At 43.6% G+C, this 26,467-nt stretch overlaps 1 protein-coding gene across 1 annotated transcript in view; it reads left to right on the forward strand.

Moving 5' to 3' along the window:
- Window positions 1-26,467, forward strand: part of LOC132782920 (B-cadherin-like) — a 49,831-nt gene that overhangs the window by 6,349 nt on the left and 17,015 nt on the right. Inside the window, exons 3-9 of the mRNA XM_060787898.2 lie at window positions 14,690-14,898; window positions 16,755-16,895; window positions 18,445-18,600; window positions 20,427-20,571; window positions 22,470-22,645; window positions 22,775-22,903; window positions 26,202-26,387. Coding sequence (XP_060643881.2) covers window positions 14,690-14,898; window positions 16,755-16,895; window positions 18,445-18,600; window positions 20,427-20,571; window positions 22,470-22,645; window positions 22,775-22,903; window positions 26,202-26,387 — 1,142 coding nt within the window. The remainder of the gene's footprint in view (window positions 1-14,689; window positions 14,899-16,754; window positions 16,896-18,444; window positions 18,601-20,426; window positions 20,572-22,469; window positions 22,646-22,774; window positions 22,904-26,201; window positions 26,388-26,467) is intronic.

A 26,467-nucleotide genomic window follows, 5' to 3' on the forward strand; every position in this document is an offset into this window, starting at 1 on the left:
CATTCAGTTAAATTCATAACGACATAAAAAAAAACCACATCTGCTTTGGGCCTTTCTTTTATTGAGAGAGAGAAAAAGCAGGATAAAAATAAATAATGATAATAGTAACAAACAATATAAATAATAAGAATATTGTATTGTCGAAGGCTTTCATGGCCGGAATCACTCAGTTCTTGTGGGTTTTTTCGGGCTATATGGCCATGTTCTAGAGGCACTTCTCCTGACGTTTCGCCTGCATCTATGGCAAGCTTCCTCAGAGGTGAGGATAAATAAGAATATTTATTTATCGAGTCATCAGCAACCAGTCAATTATATTACATTTCTAACAGAACAAAGCAAACAAACAGACAAAATACAAAATACAGAATACAAAATTTGTGAGTTTGGTAGTTGATTAAATGTTCTTTGACCAGTATCTGGCCACTTGGAGTGCCTCTGGTGTTGCTGCAAGAAGGTCCTCCATTGTGCATGTGGCAGGGCTCAGGTTGCATTGCAGGTGGTCAGTGGTTTGCTCCTCTCCACACCCACATGTCGTGGATTCCACTTTGTAGCCCCATTTCTGAAGGTTGGCTCTGCATCTCGTGGTGCCGGAGCGCAGTCTGTTCAGCACCTTCCAAGTCACCCAGTCCTCTGTGTGCCCAGGAGGGAGTCTCTCATTTGGTATCAGCCATTGGTTGAGGTTCTGGGTTTTAGCCTGCCACTTTTGGACTCTCGCTTGCTGAGGTGTTCCAGCGAGTGTCTCTGTAGATCTTAGATCTTCAGAGCTCGGGATGCTTGTCTGTTCTTGAGATGAAAGGCACATGTCTGTGTTTTAGATGGGTTGGGGATCAGCTGCTTTTCCCTGTAATAGGCATAAATAATAAGAATAAATAATATAACAATAAAATAATATTTAATAAATATAATCATAATAGCAAAAACAGCAATAATGGGAATAACAATGATGATTATGATAAATAATAATAAAATGCCCTCCATCCTACTGTTTATCCCAGGAGGAATCGCTGCAATGGTATGGTGGAAACGTAATAATAATCACAACAACAACACTGTGTAAAAAAATGATTTTTTTTTCTGTTCCTAGTTTGTGTTATTTCCTGTTTAATTATGTGGTCCTTACTTTGAAAGGAGTTGTTCTACTCTGGGAACTTTGTTTTTGTGGAAGAAACTACGGTATGTTGAATTGGTTGAGATTCAGTGGAACTCATTGAAAAACTATTACAAAATGTGCCTCAGCAGGTTGTCCCTCTCGCAAAGACCAAATTTTTGCAGTTTAATAACCTTTCCCCATGTTTTTATGATAGAACCAATTAGGAAATGACATAACAGAGGAACAAAAATTGTGTTACATAGTGTCATAACAATGATAATAATAACAATAATGATGATGATAAATAATAAAATAATAATAACATGATCATTTAACGTCATTGACTGGAGCAGAGTGCAATACAACTCGACATGATACCCCATGAATATATAATGTATTTAAATTGCCCATTTTAAGATGTTTTTATATTTTGTTTATTATCTTACTGGTCTGGATACATGTGTTCAGACTGTTGTTTGTTTGACATTGGTATGTTGTAAGCCACTTTGGGTCCAATGAGGGAGAAAAGTGGGATATAAATAAATATTCATTATTTTTTTATTGTTGTTGTTTATGTTTTAATGGATATTAACTGAATTTTCATACTCTTAGGTTTGATTCTGTTTTAAAGTTTGCATATTTGTATATTTTAGATTGCGTAGTCATACTTTTAATTGTAAGCTGCTTTGAGTCTCCTTCGGGAAAGATAAAGCAGGGTATAAATAAACATAACAATCACAATTATAATAACTGCAAAGACTCGGGCACAAGCTAGTGAATGTGGTCACAAAGACTCGGGCACAAGCTGGTGATCAGCACACTGGGTGCAGTGCCAAAAGACCTTGGCCAGCACTTAAAAACAATCAACTCTGACAAAATTTATTGTCAAAGGCTTTCATGGCCAGAATCACTTGGTTATTGTGAGTTTTCCCAGCTGTCTGGCCATGTTCCAGAAGCCTTTCCTCCTGATGTTTTGCCTGCATTTATGGCAGGCATCTTCAAAGGTTGTGAGGTCTGTTGGAAACTAGGGAAATGGGGTTTATATATCTGTGAAATGTCCAGAGTGGAAGAAAGAACACTTGTCTGTTGGAGCTAGGCGTTAATGTTTCAATTGGCCACCTTAATTAGCATTGGATGGCCATGCAGTTTCAAGGTATGGCTTCTTAATGCCTGGGGGATTCCTTTGTTGGGTGGTGATTAACCGTGCCTGATTGTTTCCTTTCTGGAATTCCCTTTTTTTTCTGAGTGTTCTTTATTTACTATCCTGTTTTTAGACGGTATTTTAGCCAGATTGTGTTCGTTTTCGTGGTTTCCTCCTTTCTGTTGAAATTGTCCACATGCTTGTGGATCTTAATGGCTTCTCTGTGTAGTCTGGCATGGTGGTTGCTAATGTGGTCCAGCATTTCTGTGTTCTCAAGTAACCTGCTGTGTCCAGGTTGGTTCATCAGGTGCTCTGCTATGGCTGACTTCTCTGGTTGAGTTAGTCTGCAGTGCCTTTCATGTTCCTTGATTTGTGTTTGGGCAATGCGTCTGCATTTGGTGGTTCCTATGTAGGCTTGTCCACAGCTGCATGGTACACAGTAGACTCCTGCAGAGGTGAGAGGATCCCTCTTGTCCTTTGCTGAATGGAGCATTGGTTGGATTTTCTTGGTGGGTCTGTAGATAGTTTGTAGGTTGTGTTTCTTTATCAACTTCCCTATGCAGTCAATGGTTCCCTTGATGTATGGTAAGAACACTTTTCCTCTGGGTGGATCTTCATATTGACTCTCGTGACAAATCACCATCTGTCGGCTCCAAAAGGTCACCCTACTCGGATCTGCACGCATTATTCGTCGATACATTACACAGTCCTAGACACTTGGGGAGCGTCCGACGTGTGATCTGATACAAAAGCCAGCAATGTGATCTTTTTTGCTATGAACTAATCTTGTTTTATATAATAATAATAATAATAATAATAATAATAATAATCTATATAAATAAAAATGCAATGTTCGTTTGTGGGATTAACATAACTCAAAAACCACTGGACTAATTGGCACCAAATTTGGACAAAATACACCTATCAGGCCAATGAGTGACCATCACTCATAAAAAAAACACTGGAAAACACAGCAGAAGAGACTTAAAAAGCCAAAAAACAAAAATTACATTATAATGCATGGACACACATACACATATATATGCAACCACACACACACACAAACTGGGCCACAGCAAAGCGTGGCAGGGAAGGGCTAATAATAATAATAATAATAATAATAATAATAATAATGGTGATCGACACACTGGGTGCACTGCCTAAAGACCTTGGCCTGCATTTAAACACAATCAGCTTGACAAAATTACTAACTCTCAGCTGCAAAAGGCCACCCTACTGGGATCTGCATGTGTTATATGACGATACATCACCAGTCCTAGACATTTGGGAAATGCCCGGCATGTGATCCAATACAACAGCCAGCATAGTGACCTTATTTGCTGTGTACTAAACTTGTTATGTCTCAAATAATATTATATGCCCCTCATCCCACTGTCTATCCCAAGAGGAATCCCTGCAATGGTGTGGTGGGGAAATAATAGCAATAACAATACTACTACTACTACTACTAATAATAATATGATATGATAATCATAATACCCATGGGGTTGAATCCCCCTTTGACTGGGTTTGAGAGGCATCGTATATGCCCCAGAACCAATGTTCTGGGCATTGCCAGGGCTCCATATACAGCGTCCTCCCGGTCGGTGGTGCACTATGTCTCCCAAGGCTCCAAAGGATGGTAGGAACCCCCCTCCCTCCCCACTACAGAGGCCCGCTTGGCATCTCTCTCTCCTTGTGCATGCATGCCTTTCTCTCCCCTGTTGTTTTGTGAAACGGGCGCATTGTGTGCCCTGGAACAGAGGCCCCTCTGTCTCCCTTCCCCTCCTCCCTCCCTCGCTGCCTTTGCCAGGAGCAGGAGCCCCTTTAACTCTCGCGCTGCCCTTGCAAACCACATCTCCCAAACTAGGGAGCCCAAAGGATGGATGCCCACCTGGGGCAGGGAATAGGAGCTCCGGAGGCCCACTGGCCAAGACCCTTCCCTCCTGTCCATCTAGGCGTTGACCAATGCAATCTGGTACTGGGAAAGGGCTTCCCTGGATCCTGGTCAGAGCCAAATTGGAAAGCCATCCTTTGTTAGGACAAAGGCGCTGTCTGGAGCACTGATGCCACATAAAATGCCCTCCAGCCCAAAAGGAATTCTTCCAATGCAGGCATGGGCAAAGTTTGGCCCTCCAAGTGTTTTGGACTTCCACAATTCCAAACAGCCTATCTCAATGCTATGAAATCATTGGAACCATCTTTTTGTAAGGTCTTTCGCCTTCTCTGCATACCTTTTAATGCATATGCCAACATTCCCTATTAACATAGAATTAAATCTTTAAATCAGAAAAAAGTCACTTAAAATGTATGCATTCGTGGGGAGTTTGTATGTGGAGCTAGGGATGGTTTTTGTGTGTGTCAGGAGTGACTTGAGAAACTGCAAGTCGCTTCTGGTGTGAGAGGATTGGCTGTCTGCAAGGACGTTGCCCAGGGGACACCAGGATGTTTTGATGTTTTACTATCCTTGTGGGAGGCTTCTCTCATGGCCCCGGGTGGGGAGCTGGAGCTGACAGAGGGAGCTCATTCATGCTCTCCCAAGATTTGAACCTGCGACCTGTCGGTCTTCAGTCCTGCCGGCACAGGGGTTTAACCCACTGTGTTGAATGAATGCAGTTTGGCTTCAACTTCTATAGTTCAGTGCTATAGAATAATGGGAGTTGTAGTTTTACAACAACAATAACAGCTTGAGGCGGAGTACGACATTGTCCTATTTATTTACTATGGCTTGAAGTGGGATACAACATTAAAACAACAGATAAAATACTATTAAAACACATGCAACAAGATAGGCACAGAGTTGAAATCCAAGTTCAAAAGCCTTCTCTGCCCAGAAGTGTGGGTGCCTCACCAAACTACAACTCCCAGAAGTCTCTAGTATTGAGTCATGGAGGTCCAGCTGCATTTTATGTGATGCACTCCAAGTCACACTCCCTCAGTCCCAAGCAAAGGCAAAACTCCTCTGAACCAAGCCTTGCAAAGAGAGACAACCGCAAAAGCATGGGGTGGATGGGCCTGTAGTCCCTCCCTGTTTCTGGCCTCCCAAGGCCGGAGTTAATGGCCAACCTCCTCCGCATTGAGCTGTGACCACTTTGAGAGGCTTGGCTCTGCTTCACGTCTTTTTCTCAAAGGCCGGATAGCAGATGAAGTCAGTTCCCGAATATTTTAGGGATGATGGGCACCCATGCAGTTAAACATGTGGAGGAAATAAATCTGGTAACATGCACAAGCATTACATGATAGATAGGTAGATAGATATGTGTGCGCGCGCGCACACACACATATATATACATACACACAGACACACAATGAAAGTGAAAATGTGTATGTGTGATGTGGAGGACACTAACAACTTGAAGCAAACAATGCCTTTTTCAAATAACTTGGGCACTGCTGTGTATCCAAGCTTGTTTGTGTGCACGTGTGTGTGTTAAACTGCTGAGCTGCTGAACTTGCTGTCTGAAAGGTTGGTGGTTTGAATCCAGGGAGCGGGGTGAGCTCCCTCTGTTAGACCCAGCTTCGGCCAACCTAGCAGTTCAAAAACATATGTCAGTAGATCAATAGGTACCACTCTGGCGGGACGGTAACAGCACTCCATACAATCATTATATTATATATATAATTATCCAACATATGTAATTATAAATTATATAAAATATAAGTCTATAATTATAAAATATAAGTATATATACATACAACATGTCATAATTATAAATTATGCTCCATGCGGCCACATGACCTTGGAGGTGTCTATGGACAACACCAGCTCTTCGGCTTAAAAATGGAGATGAGCACCAACCCCCAGAGTTGGACATGACTAGACTTCATGTCAAGGGGAAACCTTTACCTTTTTATGCATATGCATATATGTGACCTTTTGGAGCAGCATTTCTCAAGCTGGGGGCTAAGGCCCGGGGGGGGGGTCTCAAGGGGGGTGTCAATGGGGTCGCCAAAGACCATTAGAAAGCACAGTATTTTCAGTTGGTCACGGGAGTTCTGTGTGCCTAATTTGGTTAAATTCCATCATTCGTGGAGTTCAGAATGCTCTTTGATTATAAGTGAACTACAAATCCCAGCAACTACAACTCCCAAATGACAAAATCAATCTCCCCCTTCTGTCTTTTAGTTGCATTGCTGAGAGTTACATGAGATGACCTTTGGAATCCCTTCTTGGATTCTGATATTGAGAATATATATATAGAGAGAGAGAGAAATTTGTGTATTCCTGCATAGTCTGGATTTGGACTAGATAGTCTTTGGGGGTCTCATCTAGGATTCTGTGCTTCAGGGAATATATTCTACTTCCACGTGTGTGTGTGTGTACTGAATGACAAGCTGTGAACAATTGTCATTAGTGCCTGAGACGTAAAGATATCAACCTTAATCTCAGATTTGGTCTTGGAATCTTAGTATGAAAAGAGAAAAGGTGGCTAATAATAATTACAATAATTATATATATATATATATATATATATATATATATATATATATATCTATGTATGTAGTAAAAGTCATTGTTCGTATGCGGAGGAAGTGTGGCGGACAGAGGGCGGAGGTGTTTGTGGCAGCTTTCTCTTTGGTTGCCACTGAGGTACAATTTGCATATGGTCTCTGATTGGCCAGCCTGAAAATTCCAAGACTCTGAGGTGACAGAGGAGAAAAGGCCTGAGGCTGTGTCAGAAAATTACCAATACAGACCAAACTTGGCACACAGAGCCCGCAAGACCCACTCTACATCCTACTGCAGTTTGGGGTAGGATGGACTGTGGATGATGGGACTTGCAGTACCATAACTCACTTTCTGAAACCTCTGTGACCCTCACCAATGACTGATCAAGACCAAACTTGGCACACACAACCCCCATGACCCACTCTACATCCTGGTGCACTTTCAAGGAGGACATACCATGGATGATGGGACTTCAAGTACATCCACTCACTTCCCAAGACTGCTGCAACCCTCATTTAATGACCGATCAGGACCAAACTTGGCACACAGAGCCCCCATGACCCACTCTCCATCCTGGTGCAGTTTGGAGGAGGATGGACCACAGATGATGGGACTTGCAGTACCTTCACTAACTTCCTGGGACCACTGTGAGCCATATAAATAACTGATAAAGACCACCCTTGACACACAATTCCTTTCTCAAATAACCCGGGCAGCATCGGGTCCCCAAGCTAGTATATAATAATATATAATATAATAATTGCAATGTGCGAATGGGGAAGGGGGTTCTACACTGTGACCTCAAGTGACCCCAGAAGGTATTGATACCTGCTGAAAGTCTCCATACTAAGGCCATTCCTGTACAATTTCCAATATGTGAATGGGTCTATAGCATTGAATGGCTTTAGGGCCACTTCCTGACCCTGCTAGACGCCCTCAAGAGACCCCGAAAGGCGAGAAACCCCTTCTTGTCTGTGGGAGGCAACCTTGCAAGCCTTTTTCTTTTTGCTTAGCCTCTGGGAGAGGCACTCTTTCCAGTAATGGCATCCAGAGCATTTCTTGGCTTTGGGGGGAAGGAAGCCTTTCTTGCTGCTAATGGCCCTGGAAGTCTTTAAAAAGCCTCTAAATGCCTTTGACCTCCAAAGCCTTTTCTGTTGTGGGGGAGTCGAAAGAGCCTGCTCTTTCCAGCTTTTAAAGTGTTGCTTCTGCTTCCAAAGGAGGTCTGAGCAAAGGCAAGGCCCATAGGGGAAAAATGTCTTGTCTGTCTATTTATTTGTTCAACCTGGTTTGGGGAGCAAATACCACTTCTGATAACTCCAACCAGATAGAAGGTAATGCCTCGCTTTGCATTGCATAGACTGAGTGAGCATCCCTAATTTGGCAATCTGAAAACCTACAAAAACGAATGTCCTGCATAGTGGCGCCTTGGTTTTCTGATGTCCGATACACTCTGTTTTCATGCACAAAATTATTTAAAATATTGCACATAAAATCACTACCCATCTCCTAGGTCAGTGTTTCTCATTCTTCCTAATGCAGCGACCCCTTAATACAGTTCCTCATGTTGTGGTGACCCCCAATCATAAAATTGTGTTGCTACTTCAGAGCTGTCATTTTGCTACTGTTATGACTCTTAATGTAAATATCTGATATGCTGGATGGATTTTCATTCACTGGACCAAATTTGGGGAGGGATTGATTTTGTCATTTGGGAATTGTAGTTGCTGGGATTTATAGTTCACCTTCAGTCAAAGAGCTTCTGAACTCCACCAATAATGGAATTGAACCAAACTTGGCAGGCAGAACTCCCATGACCAACAGAAAATACTTGGAAGGGTTTGGTGGGCAATGACCTTGAGTTTTGGAGCTGTAGTTCACCTAGATCCAGAGAGCATTGTGGACAAACAGTAATGGATCTGGACCCAAACTTGGCACGGTCCGCCAAAGACCATCAAAAACACAGTATTTTCTGTTGGTCATGGGGGTTCTGTGTGCCAAGTTTGGTTCAATTCCATTGTTGGTGGAGTTCAGAATGCTCGTTGATTGTAGACAAACTATAAACCCCAGCAACTACAACTCCTAAAGGTCAGGGTCTATTTCCCCCAAACCTCCTCAGTGTTCACATTTGTCCTTATTGAGCATCCATGCCAAGTTTGGTCCAGATCCATCATTGTTTGAGTCAATTGTGCTCTCTGGATGTAGGTGAACTACAACTCCCAAACTCAAGGTCAATGCCCACCAAACTCTTCCAATATTTTCTGCTGATCATGGGAGTTCTGTGTGCCAAGTTTGGTTCAATTCCATTGTTGGTGGAGTTCAGAATGCTCTTTGATTGTAGGTGAACTATAAATCCCAGCAATTTCAAGTCTCAAATGACAAAATCAATCCCTGCAACCCCACCAGTATTCAAATCTGGGCATATTAGGTATTTGTTCTCAATTTTGTCCAGTGAATGAAAATACATCCTTTATATCAGATCATTACATTACGATTCATAACAGTAGCAAAATGACAGTTATGAAGTAGCAACAAAAATAATTTTATGGTTGGGGGTTTCCACAACATGTGGAATTGTATGAAGGGGTCATGGCATTAGGAAGGTTGAAAAACACTGGTGTAGAGGCATTTGGAGAAGGCTATGGACCTTGGAAAACTACAACTCCCAGGATCCCATACCACCGAGCCCAGGGAAGCTGAAGTGAGATCAAAACTACAAATATTCTGTAGTATAGATGCACCCAGAGAAAGGGGCTGGACCTTGGAAAACTATAATGCCCAGGATCCTGGGAGTTGTAGTTTTCCAAGGTCCAGATCCTGAGCTGAGTGCATCAACACTTTGAGTCTCCTTCCTTTGGGAAAACTAAACCTGTTGAGGTTGGGGTCTCCACAACATGAGGAACCAGCAATGATGGTTGGGGGGTCTTCACAACATGAGGAACTATATTAAGGTGTCATGGCATTAGGAAGGTTGAAAAACACTGGCGCAGAGTCATTTGGAGAAGGCTATGGACCTTGGAAAACTACAACTCCCAGGATCCCATATCACCGAGCCAGGGAAGCTAAAGTGGGGTCAAAACTACAAATGTTTTACAGTATAGATGCACTCAGAGAAAGGGACTGGAGTTTGGAAAGCTATAATGCCCAGGATCCTGGGAGTTGTAGTTTTCCAAGCTCTTGAGCCTTCTACATCTACACTTTGAGTCTCCTTCCTTCGGGAAAGCTAAACCGGTTGAGGTTGGGGTCTCCATAACATGAGGAACCAGCAATGATGGTTGGGGGGTCTCCACAACATGAGGAACTATATTAAGGTGTCGTGACATTAGGAAGGTTGAAAAAAACTGGCGTAGAGTCATTTGGAGAAGGCTATGGCCCTTGAAAAACTACAACTCCCAGGATCCCATATCACCGAGCCAGGGAAGCTAAAGTGAGGTCAAAACTACAAATGTTCTATAGTATAGATGCACTCAGAGGAAGGGGCTGGACCTTGGAAAACTATAATGCCCAGGATCCTGGGAGTTGTAGTTTTCCAAAGTCCAGAGCCTGAGCTGAGTGCATCTACACTTTGAGTCCCCTTCCTTTCGGGAAAGCTAAACCAGGGTATACATTAATAATAACAACAACAACAACAAATCCCATCACAGTGAGCTTCAGGAATGAAAGTGAATGCGAATCTGCATTCAGTTTTCTGTGATCGGTGCACCTTTAGGAGCTTCAAAGGATTGTGTGCCTAAAACTATTCATAAATTAGAATTTTAAATTGCTATCTGGCATAAAAGGGAGCAAGGAGAGAAAAGATGTGGGAGGAACATGGAAACCGGGACCCAGCCCTTGCCTTTTATCTCTTGCCAGATCCACTCCCTTTTCCATTGCCTTTGGGCTCCGAAAATCCTTGGAAATGGGGCAGGAAGAGGCCCTTTTTTGTCCCAAAGAGACTCATCACCCCCCATTGAACGGGTGGCTCGTGAGTCACAGCTATAAAAGGGGCAGTGATGAAACTACCTTTTTGTGGCATGTATGCGAGAAGTTTCAGGAAATGCATCACTTTACAACTATTCCATGCCCTTAAAAGGTAGGCAAGGACACCTATGCATCCCCAGCCAAGCCCTTGGATACTACAACTTCCTTGTGGCTGGGCATGAAAGGAAGGAAATCCTGTGCCACCTTTGAGATCAATATTTGTGTTTATACAAGAGCTCTGCAGTGTACAATTAGCATCATAAAACACATGGAATATGCACGTATACATTCCGGTCTGTCTGTCTGTTATATACTAGCCGTCCCCTGCCAGACATTGCTGTGGCCCAGTCTGGTGATCTGGAAAATAAAATAATGAGAAAGTGTTGATTTCCAATATATGTCATTTCTTTCTGTTTGTAGGTAAACAGTATTTCTTTCTGTTTCTTTGTCAGTGTTGATGTGGAGATTGTCTGGTTTGCCTACTTGGGAACATGCAACATATAATTGTCCTTCTTTAGGGGTCCCATTCAAATCTAGGATACTATATCTGTGTGTGAATCATATCTATCTATATCTATGGCTGGATGGCTCTTTGTCAGGAGGGCTTTGATTACGTTTTCTTGCCCTGGTGAAGGGAGTTGGACTGGGTGGCCTTAAGGATTTTTTGTTGGTCATGGGGTTCTGTATGGGAAGTTTGTCCCAATTTTGTCATTGGAGGGGTTCAGGGTGCTCTCTGATTGTAGGTGAACTATAAATCCCAGCAACTACAACTCCCAAATGTCAAGGTCTATTTTCCCCAAACTCCGTCTGTGTGCATATTTGGGCATATGGAATATTCGTGCCAAGTTTGGTGCAGATCCATCATTGTTTGAGTTCACATTGCTCTCTGAATATAGGTGAACTACAACTCCCAAACTCAAGGTCAATGCTGACCAAACCCTTCTAGTGTTTTCTGTTGGTCATGGGAATTTTGTGTGCCATGTTTGAATCAATTCCATCATTGATGGACTTCAGAATGCTCTTTGATTGTAGGTGAACTATAAATCACAGCAACCACAACTTCCAAATGACAAAATCAATTTTTGAGTGTTGGCACACACTCCCTAAGATGCACTTTCTGTCCTGGTTCGGGTTGGGGGAGGATGGACCACAAGTGATGGTATTTGCAGTACCTTCACCCACTTCCAGAGACCACTGCAATCCTCATGAATGATGGGCCTGGACCACATATGGAATACAAAAACCCCATGACCAACAGAACATACTGGAGGGATTTGGGGAACTGGGAGTTATAGTTCAACCTGTACCCAGAGCACTCTGAACTCCACTGATGACGAATCTGGACCAAACTTTGAACACAGAACCCTGGTGACCAACAGAACATACTGGGGGTGTTTGTTGGGGGGACCGACCTACTCACGTGGGAGTTGTAGTTCACCCTGAATCCAGAGCATTCTGAACCCCATCAATAACTGATTTGGACCAAACTTGGCACACAGACCCCACATGCCCAACTGTTTGGGGGTGATTGCCCTGGGAATCTGAGAGTTGTAGTTCGCCTGTATCCAGAGAAACCGTGACCCCTTATCGACAATAGATCGGGACCAAACTTGGCACAGGGAAGCCCCAAGACCAACTGAACATATTGCAGGGGTTTGTGGGAATTGAACTTGACTTTTGGGAGTTGTAGTTCACTTGCATCCAGAGAGTACTGAATGCAGCCAACCTCGGATCTGGACCAAACTTGGCACATAGACAGAACATGGACAACTCTGCATGCAGGCCTGGTTTGGAGAGAACTGATCCACGATTCTGGGGATTGTAGTTCACCCACTTCCTTATGCTTTTTTAATGGGAGCATTCATAAATAACCAAATCAAAATCTGGCTTTTTTCTAATTAACTAAACAAACAATGTATTTTTTCAAATAACCCGGGCACTGCTGGGTACCCAAGCTAGTAATTCCTATAACTGAATATGTGTGTGTGTGTGTGTGTGTGTGTGTGCTTTCAGACATTCGGTTATATATATTTCTTGAAACTATTGGGAACATAAATAGGTGAACTGATATATAAATATTAAAAATACATAGTTAGACTTATGCATTTGCCTGCAGCAAAAATAAACCCCAAGGTGTTTATTGGAGGAGAGACAGAGTCCATGTTTTTGGAATGTAGGGTCAGGGCAAAGAGCAAAGAAATCCTAATAAATGGAACGGGGCCTCTTTGGGGCAGCGCATTGGTCTGAGCCTGCTGGACATTGAAGCCCAGGCTTCACCGGCAAGGGATTCCTCTCCTCCACAGCCTGTTTGCTTAAGCCTTTGCTCTCAAGGGCAGACCGCTTTTGGCTTGACTTTTGAGAGGCCAAAGTCCGGACTCAACTGGGATTTGGGGTTGTCAAGGGTCTGGGTCCCCTCCGCAAAGGTGTGAGCCATTGCACGGATTTGGGCAATCCATTCGAAAGGGCAAACAAGCCCTGCCCTTTTGCAAGATGTTATCTGGGATCAGGGCTTATCCTCATTGGAGGAGGAGGAGGAGTTGCATTCCAAAAGACTCAATTTAGAAAACGCCTCCCTTCGCTCCTTCGTTCGCACAAGCCTTGCGGCCAGAGGGCCAAAGGTCAGCTGTCCAGCCAGATAAATGTTGGTTCAGGGCCCTCTGAGTATATAATAGCAGGGTTCCCAAGCTCCAGCTTTAAAGCCTTAAGGAGGTTATTGTTGTCCAGCAAACAAGTGGGTGGTTGTCCTTGCAAAATACATGTGTTATTGTCTCCCATGTAAAGCCTAATATAAGCATAGAAAAATGACTGGTGTTGTTTTAAGTAGCGGCTGGATGACCATCTGTTGGGAGAGTTTGGGTTGTGTCCTCCTTCATGGAAACAGAAGGGGGTTCAACTGAATGCCCCTTCCAACCCTATGATTCTAAGCAGTGGCTGGATGGCTGTCCGTTGGGAGGGTTTGGATTGTGTCCTCCTTTATGGAAACAGAAGGGGGTTCGACTGAATGCCCCTTCCAACACTATGATTCCAAGCAGAGGCTGGATGGTCGTCCGTTGGGAGGGTTTGGATTGTGTCCTCCTTTATGGAAACAGAAGGGGGTTGGACTGAATACCCCTTCCAACACTATGGTTCCAAGCAGAGGCTGGATGGCCATCTGTTGGGAGGGTTTGGGTTGTGTCCTCCTTCATGGACACAGGAGGGAGTTGGACCGGATGCCCCTTCCAACACTATGATTCCAAGCAGAGGCTGGATGGCCATCTGTTGGGAGGGTTTGGGTTGTGTCCTCTTTTATGGACACAGAAGGGGGTTAGACTGAGTACCCCTTCCAACACTATGATTCCAAGCAGAGGCTGGATGGCCATCTGTTGGGAGTGTTTGGGTTGTGTCCTCCTTCATGGGCACAGGAGGGAGTTGGACTGGATGCCCCTTCCAACACTATGATTCCAAGCAGAGGCTGGATGGCCATCTGTTGGGAGCGTTTGGGTTGTGTCCTCCTTTATGGACACAGGAGGGAGTTGGACCGGATGCCCCTTCCAACACTATGATTCCAAGCAGAGGCTGGATGGCCATCTGTTGGGAGGGTTTGGGTTGTGTCCTCTTTTATGGACACAGAAGGGGGTTAGACTGAGTACCCCTTCCAACACTATGATTCCAAGCAGAGGCTGGATGGTCATCTGTTGGGAGAGTTTGGGTTGTGTTCTCCTTCATGGACACAGAAGGAGGTTGGACTGGATGCCTCTTCCGACACTACGATTCCAAGCAGAGGCTGGATGGCCATCTCTCAGGATGGCTTTTTATTGTTTCTTCCTGCTTGGCGGAAAGGGGTTAGACTGGATGGCCTCTAGAGATCCCTCTCTCTAGAGATTCCTTTCCCGGCTGAAGGGGAAAAGGAAAGGGCCTGAGGTTGTTAGGAATTATGGGAGTTGAAGTCCTAAACACCCGTGGGCCGAAATCGGTCCATGTCTGTTCAATAACTTGTCTCTTTTTCCTCTTTGTCATTCTTAATTGTGTTTTGGAAACTAATGTTTACAACTCCCACTTTCCCCTTCATTAGTGCCCTTTGTGGACTGCCAAGGTGGTTTTCCGACTTCGTTTGTGGTGGACGATGCCGCTTTCCAGGTTTTGCCCGATGGGATGCTTCTGGCCCAGCATCACCTGCTCCTGCCTGAGTCGGGGAAGACCTTCTCGGTGCGCACCTGGGATGCTTCAGGGACCCAACACTCCACCTTGGTGACTGTGCGGCACGAAAGAGGGCCCTCCCAGGTAAATGCGGGCTTCCCACCTGGCCAGGAAGCGCCATAGCAACCCTTTACGTCGCCTTGGAGACTATGGCAGAGGTGTGTGCATGTTGGCACACCTGGACTGCAGATAAGTGGAAGGCACCTTTCCAAGGAAAGGGAACGGGGCCTGCTTTGCTGCCAAAATAACTCATGAAGAAACTCGAGTAAGAATTTGCTAAGAACCCAGCAACAAAGCCTCAGGCGTCTTGTAAGGATTGAACCTGCAAAACCTCCTCTGAGGACTTCCTAGGAAAACCTTATGAAATTTATGGGTTCACTATAGGCCACATCAACCGTTCTTAAACTGTGTTGGGTTGCTCCTGTTGTTGTTTTGATACATAACAAGATAGTAAACAGCAAACAAGAGTACTATGCTGGCTGCTGCATATTATTTTTGCTGTTAATATTATTATTATTATCACTAGCTGTCCCCTGCCACGCATTGCTGTGGCCCACATGGGGGTTCTGTGTGGGAGGTTTGGCCCAATTCTATCGTTGGTGGGGTTCAGAACCCTCTTTGATTGTAGGTGAACCATAAATCCCAGCAACTACAACTCCTGAGTGTCAAGATTCTATTTTCCCCAAACTCCACCAGTGTTCCCATTTGGGCATATTGAGTATTCGTGTAGAGTTTGGTCCAGATCCATCATTGTTTGAGTCCACAGTGATCTCTGGATGTACGTGAACTATAACTCCAAAACCAAAGGACACTGCCTACCAAACCCTTCCAGTATTTTCTGTTGGTCATGGGAGAACTGTGTGCCAAGTCTGGTTCAATTTCATCGTTGGTGGGGTTCAGAATGTTCTTTGATTGTAGGTGAACTATAAATCCCAGCAACTACAACTCCCAAATGACAAAATCAATTTTTTTGAGTAAAGGACATACATTGGGGATGTTACGTGTATTGTGTCCAAATTTCACACACATACATACATACATATACTTATTTTCACTGTGGTATATAGAAAAAAATGCTAGTTAAAATAGGAAAAAATAAGTTTGATCATGTCATAACCTTGGACTCTGCCTGTAATTGAGAATCCATAATATTATGATCTGGCCAAATACGATGCTTCCTTTGTTTACTAAAAAAAGCCCTTTGTGGTTTATATTTTTGCAACTTTATTTCTCTATCCAGGAAACAAAAACTTAGTAGCAGTTTACTGAGCTCCCTTATGGATTAGAGACATTTGCAATTTTGCCTACACCGAACCTCTTTGCAAATACACATTTCAGGAACATTCATCTTTCTTTGTATTGCAACTGTTTTGTTGCTGTTGTTTTGTTTTGTTTTTTTGCACATATTATACTGCTAAAGCTGAACAGGTCAGTGAAATTAGAGACTTGTTTTGAGAAGAAGCATTAGATAAGTTTCAATTTTCCTCCCATGTTCTGCTCTCTGGAAAATCCAGCTTTTCTGGAACTTTGCAAAAATAAAATCGAGGTATGGTTGAAATACAGAGAGATCAATCTAGCTCAGGCCTGGGCAAACTTGGGTCCTCCAGACATCTTGGACTTCAACTCCCAACATTCCTAACAGCCTCAGACCCCCTTCCTTTTCCCCCTCAGCTGCGTAAGGTGTTTTGGACTTCCTACCAGCTATTAGGAGTTGTGGGAGTTGAAGTCCAAAACACCTGGAGGGACGGTTTGCCCATGCCTGGCCTACACTGTTGAATGAATGCAGTTCAACATTACTTCAGCTTCTGGGGATCGATGCTGTGAAACAATAGGAGTTGTAGTGGATGTTTCCCAGCCAATGCATCCCAATGGTCTCTCCTTTCTCTGTTTTTCTTTTTTCTTATGTGAAAAACGGATAAATTCTTGGGATTTTCTTGCAGGGCGAAAAAGAAGAAGCGGGGAAGGTGCTTTCCTTCCCATTGGGGAAACCTGGTCTGAAGCGGCAGAAGAGAGACTGGGTGATCCCCCCCATCAGGGTCCCTGAAAATGAACGGGGCCCCTTCCCCAAAAAGCTGGTTCAGGTATGTCGTCCCATAAGGGTTTCCAATTATTTTAATCCTTGTTTTTGTATGAAACCTTGTAGAATGAATACAGTTTGAGACCTCTTTACACTTACATATCCCAGCACTGTAGAATCCTGGGAGTTTTAACTAAGCATGAATCCGCACTCGGGAATGAATACACTTTGAGACCCCCATTAAGCTGCCATGTCCCAACGCTATAGAATCCTGGAAGTTGTAGTTTTACTAAGGTGACTCCATATTGTGGAATGAATGCGGTTTGACCCCATTTTAATTGCATACTTCAGTGCCATGGAATCCTGGGAGCTGTAGTTGTACTAAGAGTGAATCCACATTGTGGAATGAATGTGGTTTGACCCCATTTTAATGGCATACTTCAGTGCCATGGAATCTTGGGAGTTGTAGTTTTACTAAGGGTGACTCCACATTATGGAATTAATGCAGTTTGACCCCATTTTAATTGCATACCTCAGTGCCATGGGATTCTGGGAGTTGTAGTTTTACTAAGAGTGAATCCACATTGTGGAATGAATGTGGTTTGACCCCATTTTAATTGGATACTTCAGTGCCATGGAATCCTGGGAGTTGTAGTTTTACTAAGGGTGAATCCACATTGTGGAATGAATGTGGTTTGACCCCATTTTAATTGCATACTTCAGTGCCATAGAATCCTGGGGTTTTTAGTTTTATTTAAGGGTGAGTCTGCACTGGCTAGCTCCACTTTCACTGCCATATTTCAATGGTATGGAATCCTGGGAGTTGTAGTTTCACTAAGGACACATTTAGGCTGCAGAATGAACGTACTAAGTCCATTTCAATTGCGTAGCTCACTGCCATAGGATCCTGGGAGCTGTTTTCCTAACCACACTGTAGAACGAAGGCAATTTAGCCCCACTTTCATTGTTATGGGGTCCTGAAAGTGGTAGTTTTGCAAGGTTTTGCATCTTCCCTGGTCAGAATCCTTCACCAAAGTACAGCTTCCAAGTTTTCGTAGCTTTGAGCCATGGCAGTTCAAGTGGCATCAAACCACATTCATTCTGCAGTGTAGATGCACCTCTAGTTTGTGTACATGGAACCACCAGAAAGGTGTCACTGTCTCATCCATTTGTGTGCAGCATTTCATATTCTGGAATCCTTGGTAATTCTTGTAGTTAAAGGTTTTCCATTCCTTGGTTGAGTCATTAGTTTTAAATTGAGACGAAAACAGAATTAAAGAGAGATTTGGAGGGGAAGCCATTAATGGACTGGATTTCCAAGTTCTAAATGTATTAAATACCAGATTCATCCAGACCACGATATTTCCGATTTCAGTGCAATGATGGAGAGTGAAGAAAGCAGATCAATTAATTTGAGACGGAGAGTTCTGCAGAGACCCAATAAAGGGCTATTAGCGCAGAGCAGCCCTGACCTCTCCTTAGAAGCCCTAATGGCTGGACCGAAGATGCCGTGACTCATTGGAAAAGACAATAAAGGGGGAAAATAATGACTAAACAAGGAAACCACATTGCAGATGGATTAACTCTCCGCTGCTCTTGTTTCTCTTCTGCAGATCAAGTCCAACCGGGACAAAGACACCAAGATCTTCTACAGCATCACAGGTCAAGGGGCTGATACCCCTCCCGAGGGGGTCTTCACCATTGAGAAGGAAACCGGGTGGATGAAGGTCACTCAACCACTGGACAGGGAGCACATCGACAAATACCATGTACGTCAGGAGTATTGGGCGAGTGGGCTTATTAACAAAAGAACCTCCTCATATAAATGTACAGAGTAACTTATCAGTAGAAGTGTGACCCAGCACCAGTAGCCCAAAGCGATAAAAAGAACGAAAACACACAGACCAATGTTATCTCTTCCTTAGGAGGCTTTTCTTTTTAGCAAAATAATATGGTTACACTATTTACAAGAACAAGGTTTCCATAACACAAACTTCTTTATACTTCCTTCTTTGCTTCCATGCTGGGATTCTTTCTTATGCAGGTAAACAGCTTAGCTCTCACAGAGTCTCCTCTCACACCAAAGTTACACAGGAGCTTCACACAGTACCTTTTACACAGCAGCCTTCACACTGGAGGCCTTCAACCTGAACCAAAGCTTCTCACTCCAAGCCTTCCTCATACTGAGGCCTACTAACACCGAGGCCTTTCTCCCACTGAGGGCTGTCTCAGACTGACACCTCTCCCACACACTGAGGTGAACCAACACTGAGGCCTTCTCATACTGAGGCCTACTAACACACTGAGTTCTTTAGACTTCTTTCTTTGTTTCCATGCTGGGCTTCTTTCTCATGCAGATGAAAAACTTTGCTCTCACATAGCCTCTTCTCACACTAAAATTACACAGGAGTTTTACACAGTAGCCTTCTACACACAGCAGCCTTCAAACTGGACCTTTACACACAAGGGATTCAACCTGGGGCTTCTCTCACCAATGCCTTCTCACATCAGGCCTCTCATGCACTGAGGCCTACTAACACTGAGGCCTTTCTCCCACTGAGGGCTGTCTCAGACTGACACCTCTCCCACACACTGAGGTGAACCAACACTGAGGCCTTCTCATACTGAGGCCTACTAACACACTGAGTTCTTTAGACTTCTTTCTTTGCTTCCATGCTGGGCTTCTTTCTCATGCAGATAAAAAACTTTGCTCTCACATAGCTTCTTCTCACCCTAAACTTACACAGAAGCTTCACACAGTAGCCTTCTACACACAGCAGCCTTTGCTTCCACACAAGGCCTTCAACCTGGGGCTTCTCTCACCAATGCCTTCTCACATCAGGCCTCCCACACACTGAGGCCTACTAACACTGAAGCAAACTAACACTGGAGCCTTCTCATACTGAGGCCTTCTCATTCTGAGGTGTCTCTCATACTGAGGGCAACTAACACTGAAGCACACTAAGCCACAGGCACACCTGTTTATATAGAACTACAGCTTTTACTAAGTCATTGCATCCATTTAACCCTTTCAGTGCTTTTTGTAATTAAAAAGACCTAGTTAATTTTTAATATTTGTGACAAGGAGGTCCCAAGCATCGGCCCCAGGGGGAAGACTATGATCTTATAAACAAGGTTGAATGGCCATCTGTCAAGAGGGCTGGAATAGATTACCTTTAAAGGTCCCTTCCAAATCTAGAAGAGGATTATTATTATTAAGCAGAGGCTGGATGGCCATCTGTCAGGAGGGACCAGATTGTGGCCTTTTTAACTGGCAGAAGGGGGTTGGACTGGATGGCCTTTTGCTGTCTCTCCCAAATCTAGAAGGCTATGATTCTATAAACTGGCTGGATGGCCATCTGTCAGGAGGGATTGAATTGTGGCCTTTTTACTTGGCAGAAGGGGATTGTACTGTATGGCATTTGGAGGTTCCTTCCAATTCTAGGATTCTATGAATACATATCCACAACCCCCCATCACCCTGGTTTCTTCTCATATAGACAAACTCAGTTTGTGATTTGAGGGTTTCTTCTTAAGGTTGTGGGACAGGAAGTCCCTTTCTCATCCAGGATCTCCCCTTGTTGCCTCCTTCCAGCTCTTTTCGCACGCCGTGTCCGAAAACGGCAAGTCAGTGGAGGAGCCCATGGAAATCATTGTGACAGTCACCGACCAGAACGACAACAAGCCCCAGTTCACCCAGGAGGTCTTCCGGGGGTCCGTCCTGGAAGGAGCCACTCCTGGTAAAGAGCATTAAGGGGAATGAAGGGGGAACCACTTGGGGAAGAAGAGTCTCCCCATCTAGGTCCTGTGCAAAATCTTGTGGCATTTTGCTGCGATCTGACCACCTCAAATGCAAAAAATAAAATAAAAAATGAGTCTTGTTCTAAACCATCAAGGGAAAAAGAGACAGACATCCCCATTCCTGAAATACCGCACTTTCACTTTGCAAAATGTATTAATCCTATTAGCGTTCCCATTTTTGGCAACAGGAATGACTTTCCAGAGCCAAGCTCAGTGGGTGAACATATGCCAACTTTCCATCCATTGCTTCAGAGGGAAAGTAGAGGAGGGTCAAGCCAGAACTAAGAAAAGTTTCTTTTTTGTGGTTGGTACATTGATGGATTAGGCTTCATGGGTTCTAGAGGTCATTTTGTCCCCAAAATCTCATCACAATCCTAGCTGCACGGCAAAGGATCCAAGGTCCAAATGAGACAGTTGGACTTGGTTGGCTGCTGAGTTGTTTATTAATGCCTAAACCATATGCTATTATACATTAATACAAATGTATATCTATCTATCGATACAATAAACTATCAAAATTATTAAGTAATTTATACATTTTATAAAATATACATTAATTATATATAATTATAAATTATGTATGTTGTGGATAATTTATATTATATATATAATTATCCAACATACATAATTATAAATTATATAAAATATATAATTCTGTAATTTTATATATATATATATATATATATATGCAACATGTCATAATTATTACTTATATAAAATATATAATTCTGTAATCATAAAATATAAGTATATATATGCAACATATGTCATAATTATAAATTATATAAAATATATAATGGCGCTCCATGCAGTCATGCTGGCCACATGACCTTGGAGGTGTCTATGGACAACGCCGGCTCTTCGGCTTAGAAATGGAGATGAGCACCAACTCCCAGAGTTGGACACGACTGGACTTAATGTCAGGGGAAAACCTTTACTTTTACCTATATAATGTATGCAATTATGAAATATAAGTATATATACACACACAAAATATGTCATAATTATAAATTATACAAAATATATAATGTATGCAATTATAAAATACAAGTATTTTATATATGAACAACATATGTCATAATTATAAATTATATAAGATATACAATGTACATAATTATAAGATATTTAATATTATGAGTATATATATATGTTACTATATCATTAGGTTCTTGTGGGTTTTTTCGGGCTATAGAGCCATGTTCTAGAGGCATTTCTCCTGACGTTTCGCCTGCATCTATGGCAAGCATCCTCAGAGGTAGTGAGGTCACTACCTCTGAGGATGCTTGCCATAGATGCAGGCGAAACGTCAGGAGAAATGCCTCTAGAACATGGCTCTATAGCCCGAAAAAACCCACAAGAACCTAGTGATTCCAGCCATGAAAGCCTTCGACAATACATTACTATATCATGTTATAAGTATTATATATATATACACTTATAAAATGTGTGTGTGTGTGTGTATATATATATATATATATAAGATATTCTATCTACATTTCTAGCTATCTATATAGTAGATAAATTATATCTCTTAATGCATACAATCCAAATGCAACAATACCAAGTACTATGTAGAAAATCAGCATGCAGATCAGGCCTATTACAATTCCATGCCATTAAAATACAAATAACATTTACAATAGATAAAATAGACAAAGAGCATCTGCTGCAATATGGGCAATACATTCACCTTGCTGGTGACCATACTATTAGTATAATGCAGGAGATAGTAAGTCTTTTTGGTTGCATGATTGAGATGCAGATGAGGTCAAATAGATGCCCAGAGTGGTCCTGTATAGATAAACAAGCCCTTCCTTCTCCCTCTTCCTGGCCGCAGGGACCTCCGTGATGCAGGTCACGGCCACAGATGCGGACGACGCTATTGAGAGCTACAACGGGGTCATTGCTTACTCCATCCTCAGCCAGGTCCCTGAAGAGCCCCACAGGCAGATGTTTGCCATCAATCGGGCCACTGGTGCCATCAGCGTCATTGCCAGCGGGCTGGACCGGGAGGTGAGTGCGGGGCTTGGCTGTATTTCCCATCATCCTCTAACATTGGGGGAGGGATCCTGGGAACTGCAGTTGGTGAAACCCCACTTGGTGGGTGCCTGAACCCTGATGGTTTGCGGTTCTTGATTCCAGAGAGTAAGAGAATACATCCTGACCCTGCAAGCAGCTGATTTGGATGGCGACGGACTAACAAGCAGCGCTAAGGCCGTGATCGAGGTGGCGGACGTCAATGACAACGCACCTGAGTTCAAACAGCAGGCGGTAAGGCCACTTTCCCCATTCTATTGATTGGAAGTGGTCCCTAATTGGTGCTTTTGGGGACCTTGATGGCCACTGACCTTTCCCAAACAGAAAACTATAACTTTTCCATACCTATAACATTATAGATAGTGAATCCTCACTTTAGAGGTAATATCTGAGATGCTAGCCCAGGAATGGGCAAACCCAGGCCCGAGGGTTGGATGTGGTTCCTTGGACTCTTTTCTCAGGCCCTCCTCTCTCTCACCAACCTATCCTTCCTTCTTTCTCTTATTCCTCCCTCCTTCCCTCCCTACCTTCCTTGCCTCCCTCTTTCTCCTTCCATCCATACTTCCTTCCCTTCCACCCTTTCGTCCTTCTTTCATTTCTCCCGCCCTCCCCTCCAATTCCCTCTCTCCATTCTCTTCCGCCTTTTTGTCCTTCCTTACCTCCCTCTTTCCTTCCTCCTTCCTTCTCTTTCCTTTCCTTCATTCTCTCTTTCCTCCCGCCTTCTTCCTCACTTCCACCCTTTCATTCTTCCTTCTTTCTCATTTTCTTTCCTTCTTCCCTCCCTCCCTCTTTTCCTATCTTCCCCCTTTCCCTTTCCATTTTTCCTTCCCTTCCATCCTTCCTTCCTTCCTTCACTTTTCCCTCACGCCTTTCCTCCCTCTTTCTCCCTTCCTTCTACCTTTTCATCCTTCCTTCTTTCTCCTTCCATCTTTCATTCCCTTCCACCCTTTCATCCTTCCTTCACTCATTCCCTCTCTCCCTTTTTCACCTTCCTTTCCTTTCCCTCCTTCTCTCTTCCCTCGCTCTCTTCCCTCCCTCTTTCTCCCTTCCTTCCACCCTTTTGTCCTTCCTTCTTTATCCTTCCATTTTTCCTTCCCTTCCACCCTTTCATCCTCCCTTTCTCTTTTTCCTTCCTCCTTCCCTTCCTCCCTCTTTTACCTTCCATTTTTCTTTCCCTTCCACCTTTTCATCCTTCCTTCACTCTTCCCTCACTCCTTCCCTCTCCCTCTTTCACCTTCCTTAGCTTTTCTTTCTTTCCTTCTCTCTTTCCCCCCTCCCTCCCCTCCCTCTTTCTGCATTCCTCCTACCTTTTCTTCCTTCCTTCTTTCTCTCTTTCTGTTCTTTCTCCTTCCATCCTCCCTTCCCTCTTTCCTCCTTCCTTCCCTTTCCTTTCTTCTCTTTCCTCCCTCCTTCCTTCCTTCTTTCTCCCTTCCTTCCACCCTTTCATCGTTCTTTCTTTCCCTCTTTCCTTCTTCCTTCTCCCTCCCTTTCCTCCCTCTTTCTCCTTCCATCTTTTCCTTCCCTTCCACCCTTTCATCTTTTCTTCCCTCACTCGCTCTTTCTCCTTCTTTCCCTTTGCTTCCCTTCTCCCTTCCCTCCCTTTCTTCTTTCCATTCCATTTCTCCCTTGTTTTTTTTTTCTCCTTCCTCTTTTCCTCCTGGGGGATGTTTAGCTGGGAGAAGATAAGTCCCCTCAGGGAGATAGTGCGGATTATAAATAAAGTATTATTATTATTATAGTAGAGAGGAAACATGAGAACCATGTTTCAAGATTTAAAAGAGTCCCGTTGAGGAAGGAGGGAGGAGGAAAACTGACTCTCTGGTGCTCTAGAGACCAGGGCACAAGGGAGCAATGGGTTCAAATGGCAGGGAAAGAGATTCGACTGGAAAGATGAGGAAGCACTTCCTGGAGAGTGGCATAGGCCACCCCAGGGTGTGGTGGAGTCTCCTTCTCTGGAGGCTTTTATGTACAGGCTGTCTATCTATTTACACTGCAGAATGAAAGCCGTTTGGTACCAGTTTAATGCAATGCTATGGAATCCTAGGAGTTGTAGTTTCACAAAGACTTTAGCTCTCTTTGGGTGCATCTACACTGCAGAATGAATACGGTTTTACATCAATTTAACTCAATGCTATGGAATCCTGGGAGTTGTAGTGTCACTGAGTGCCTCTACACTGCAGAAGGAATGCCATTTTGGCAGCACTTGAACTTCCCTGGCTCAATACTGTGGAATCCTGGGAGATGCAGTTTTGCAAGGTCCCTGGATACATTTACACTGCAGAACGAATGGCAGATCCATGAAATCCATGAAATTTGCACTTATGCTGGCTTTTATTATTTATTAATTATTATTTATTAACCATATTTATATACTGCCTTTCTGAGCCCGAAGGCAACTGAGGGCGGTTTACAAATGACACAATTCAATGCCTACAGGAGTGTTTCTCAACCTTCCTAATGCTGTGATCCCTTAATCCCGTTCCTCATGTTGTGGTGACCCCCAACCATGGAATTATTTTTGTTGCTACTTCATAACTGTAATTTTGCTACTGTTATGAATCGTAATGTAAATACCAGATATTCAGGATGTATTTTCATTCACTGGACTAAACTTGGCACAAATACCCAATGCGCCCCAATTTGAATATTGGTGGGGTTGGGGGAGAGTTGTCATTTGGGAGTTGTAGTTGCTGGGATTGATAGTTAACCTACAATCAAAGTGCATTATGAACTCCACCAACAATTGAATTGAACCAAACTGGGCACACAGAACTCCAGTGACCAACAGAAAACACTGGAAGGGTTTGGTGGGCATTGACCTTGAATTTTTGAGTTGTAGTTCACCTACATCCAGAGAGCACTGTGAACTCAAAGAATGATGGATCTAGACCAAACTTGGCACGAATACTCAATATGGCCAAATGTGAATGCTGGTGGAGTTTGGAGAAAATAGACCTTGACATTTGGGAGGTATAGTTGCTGGGATTTATAGTTCACCTACAATCAAAGAGCCCCTTGAACCCCACCAACGATAGAATTGGGCCAAACTTCCCACACAGAACTCCCATGACCAACAGAAAATACTGTTTTCAGATGGTCTTTGGCGACCTCTCTGACACCCCCTCGCGACCCCCCCCCCCAGGTTGAGAAACACTGGCCTACAGTAACAAAGAACAATTAAAGTATTTATCATAAACAACATTTGATAAAATAAAATAAAACTGATAAAAGTATAAATCCACAGCGTCTCATTACTAAAATCATTACCTAATCGAATTTACTTTATTTCCACCAATTCAGTGGCTTGGAAGCCACAATTGCATTGCAGAAAAAGATGAATCGTAGACAAAGTTGGGACAAACAACCATCATAAATGATTTTACAGTGCAAGCATGGGCCAACTTCCGCCTGTCAGCTGTTGTGGGAGTTGAAGTCCAAAACACCTGGAGGGAGGGCCAAAATTTGCCCAATGTAATATAGATTGAGGTCAGTTAAAGTTGCAAGTAAAACCCGAGGTGGATTTGCCTTCCAGTATTCGGTGGAGGTTCCTGAGAATGAAGTGGGGCTGGAGGTGGTGCGCCTGGAGGTCACCGACAAGGACGAACCGGGATCTTCAGCCTGGAGAGCCGCCTTTTCCATCACGCAGGGCAATGAACGGGGCTTCTTCCGCATCTCCACCGACCCGGAGACCAACGAAGGCATCCTGGCCACCGCCAAAGTAAGGGCATGCATCGGAAACTCCCAGAACCCTCTGGTGCATGCTGGCATTTTGGAAAAGCCGAAAAAAGCCAATTCTGG

Source organism: Anolis sagrei, chromosome 8, assembly GCF_037176765.1.
Source record: "Anolis sagrei isolate rAnoSag1 chromosome 8, rAnoSag1.mat, whole genome shotgun sequence".
NCBI lineage: Eukaryota > Metazoa > Chordata > Lepidosauria > Squamata > Dactyloidae > Anolis > Anolis sagrei.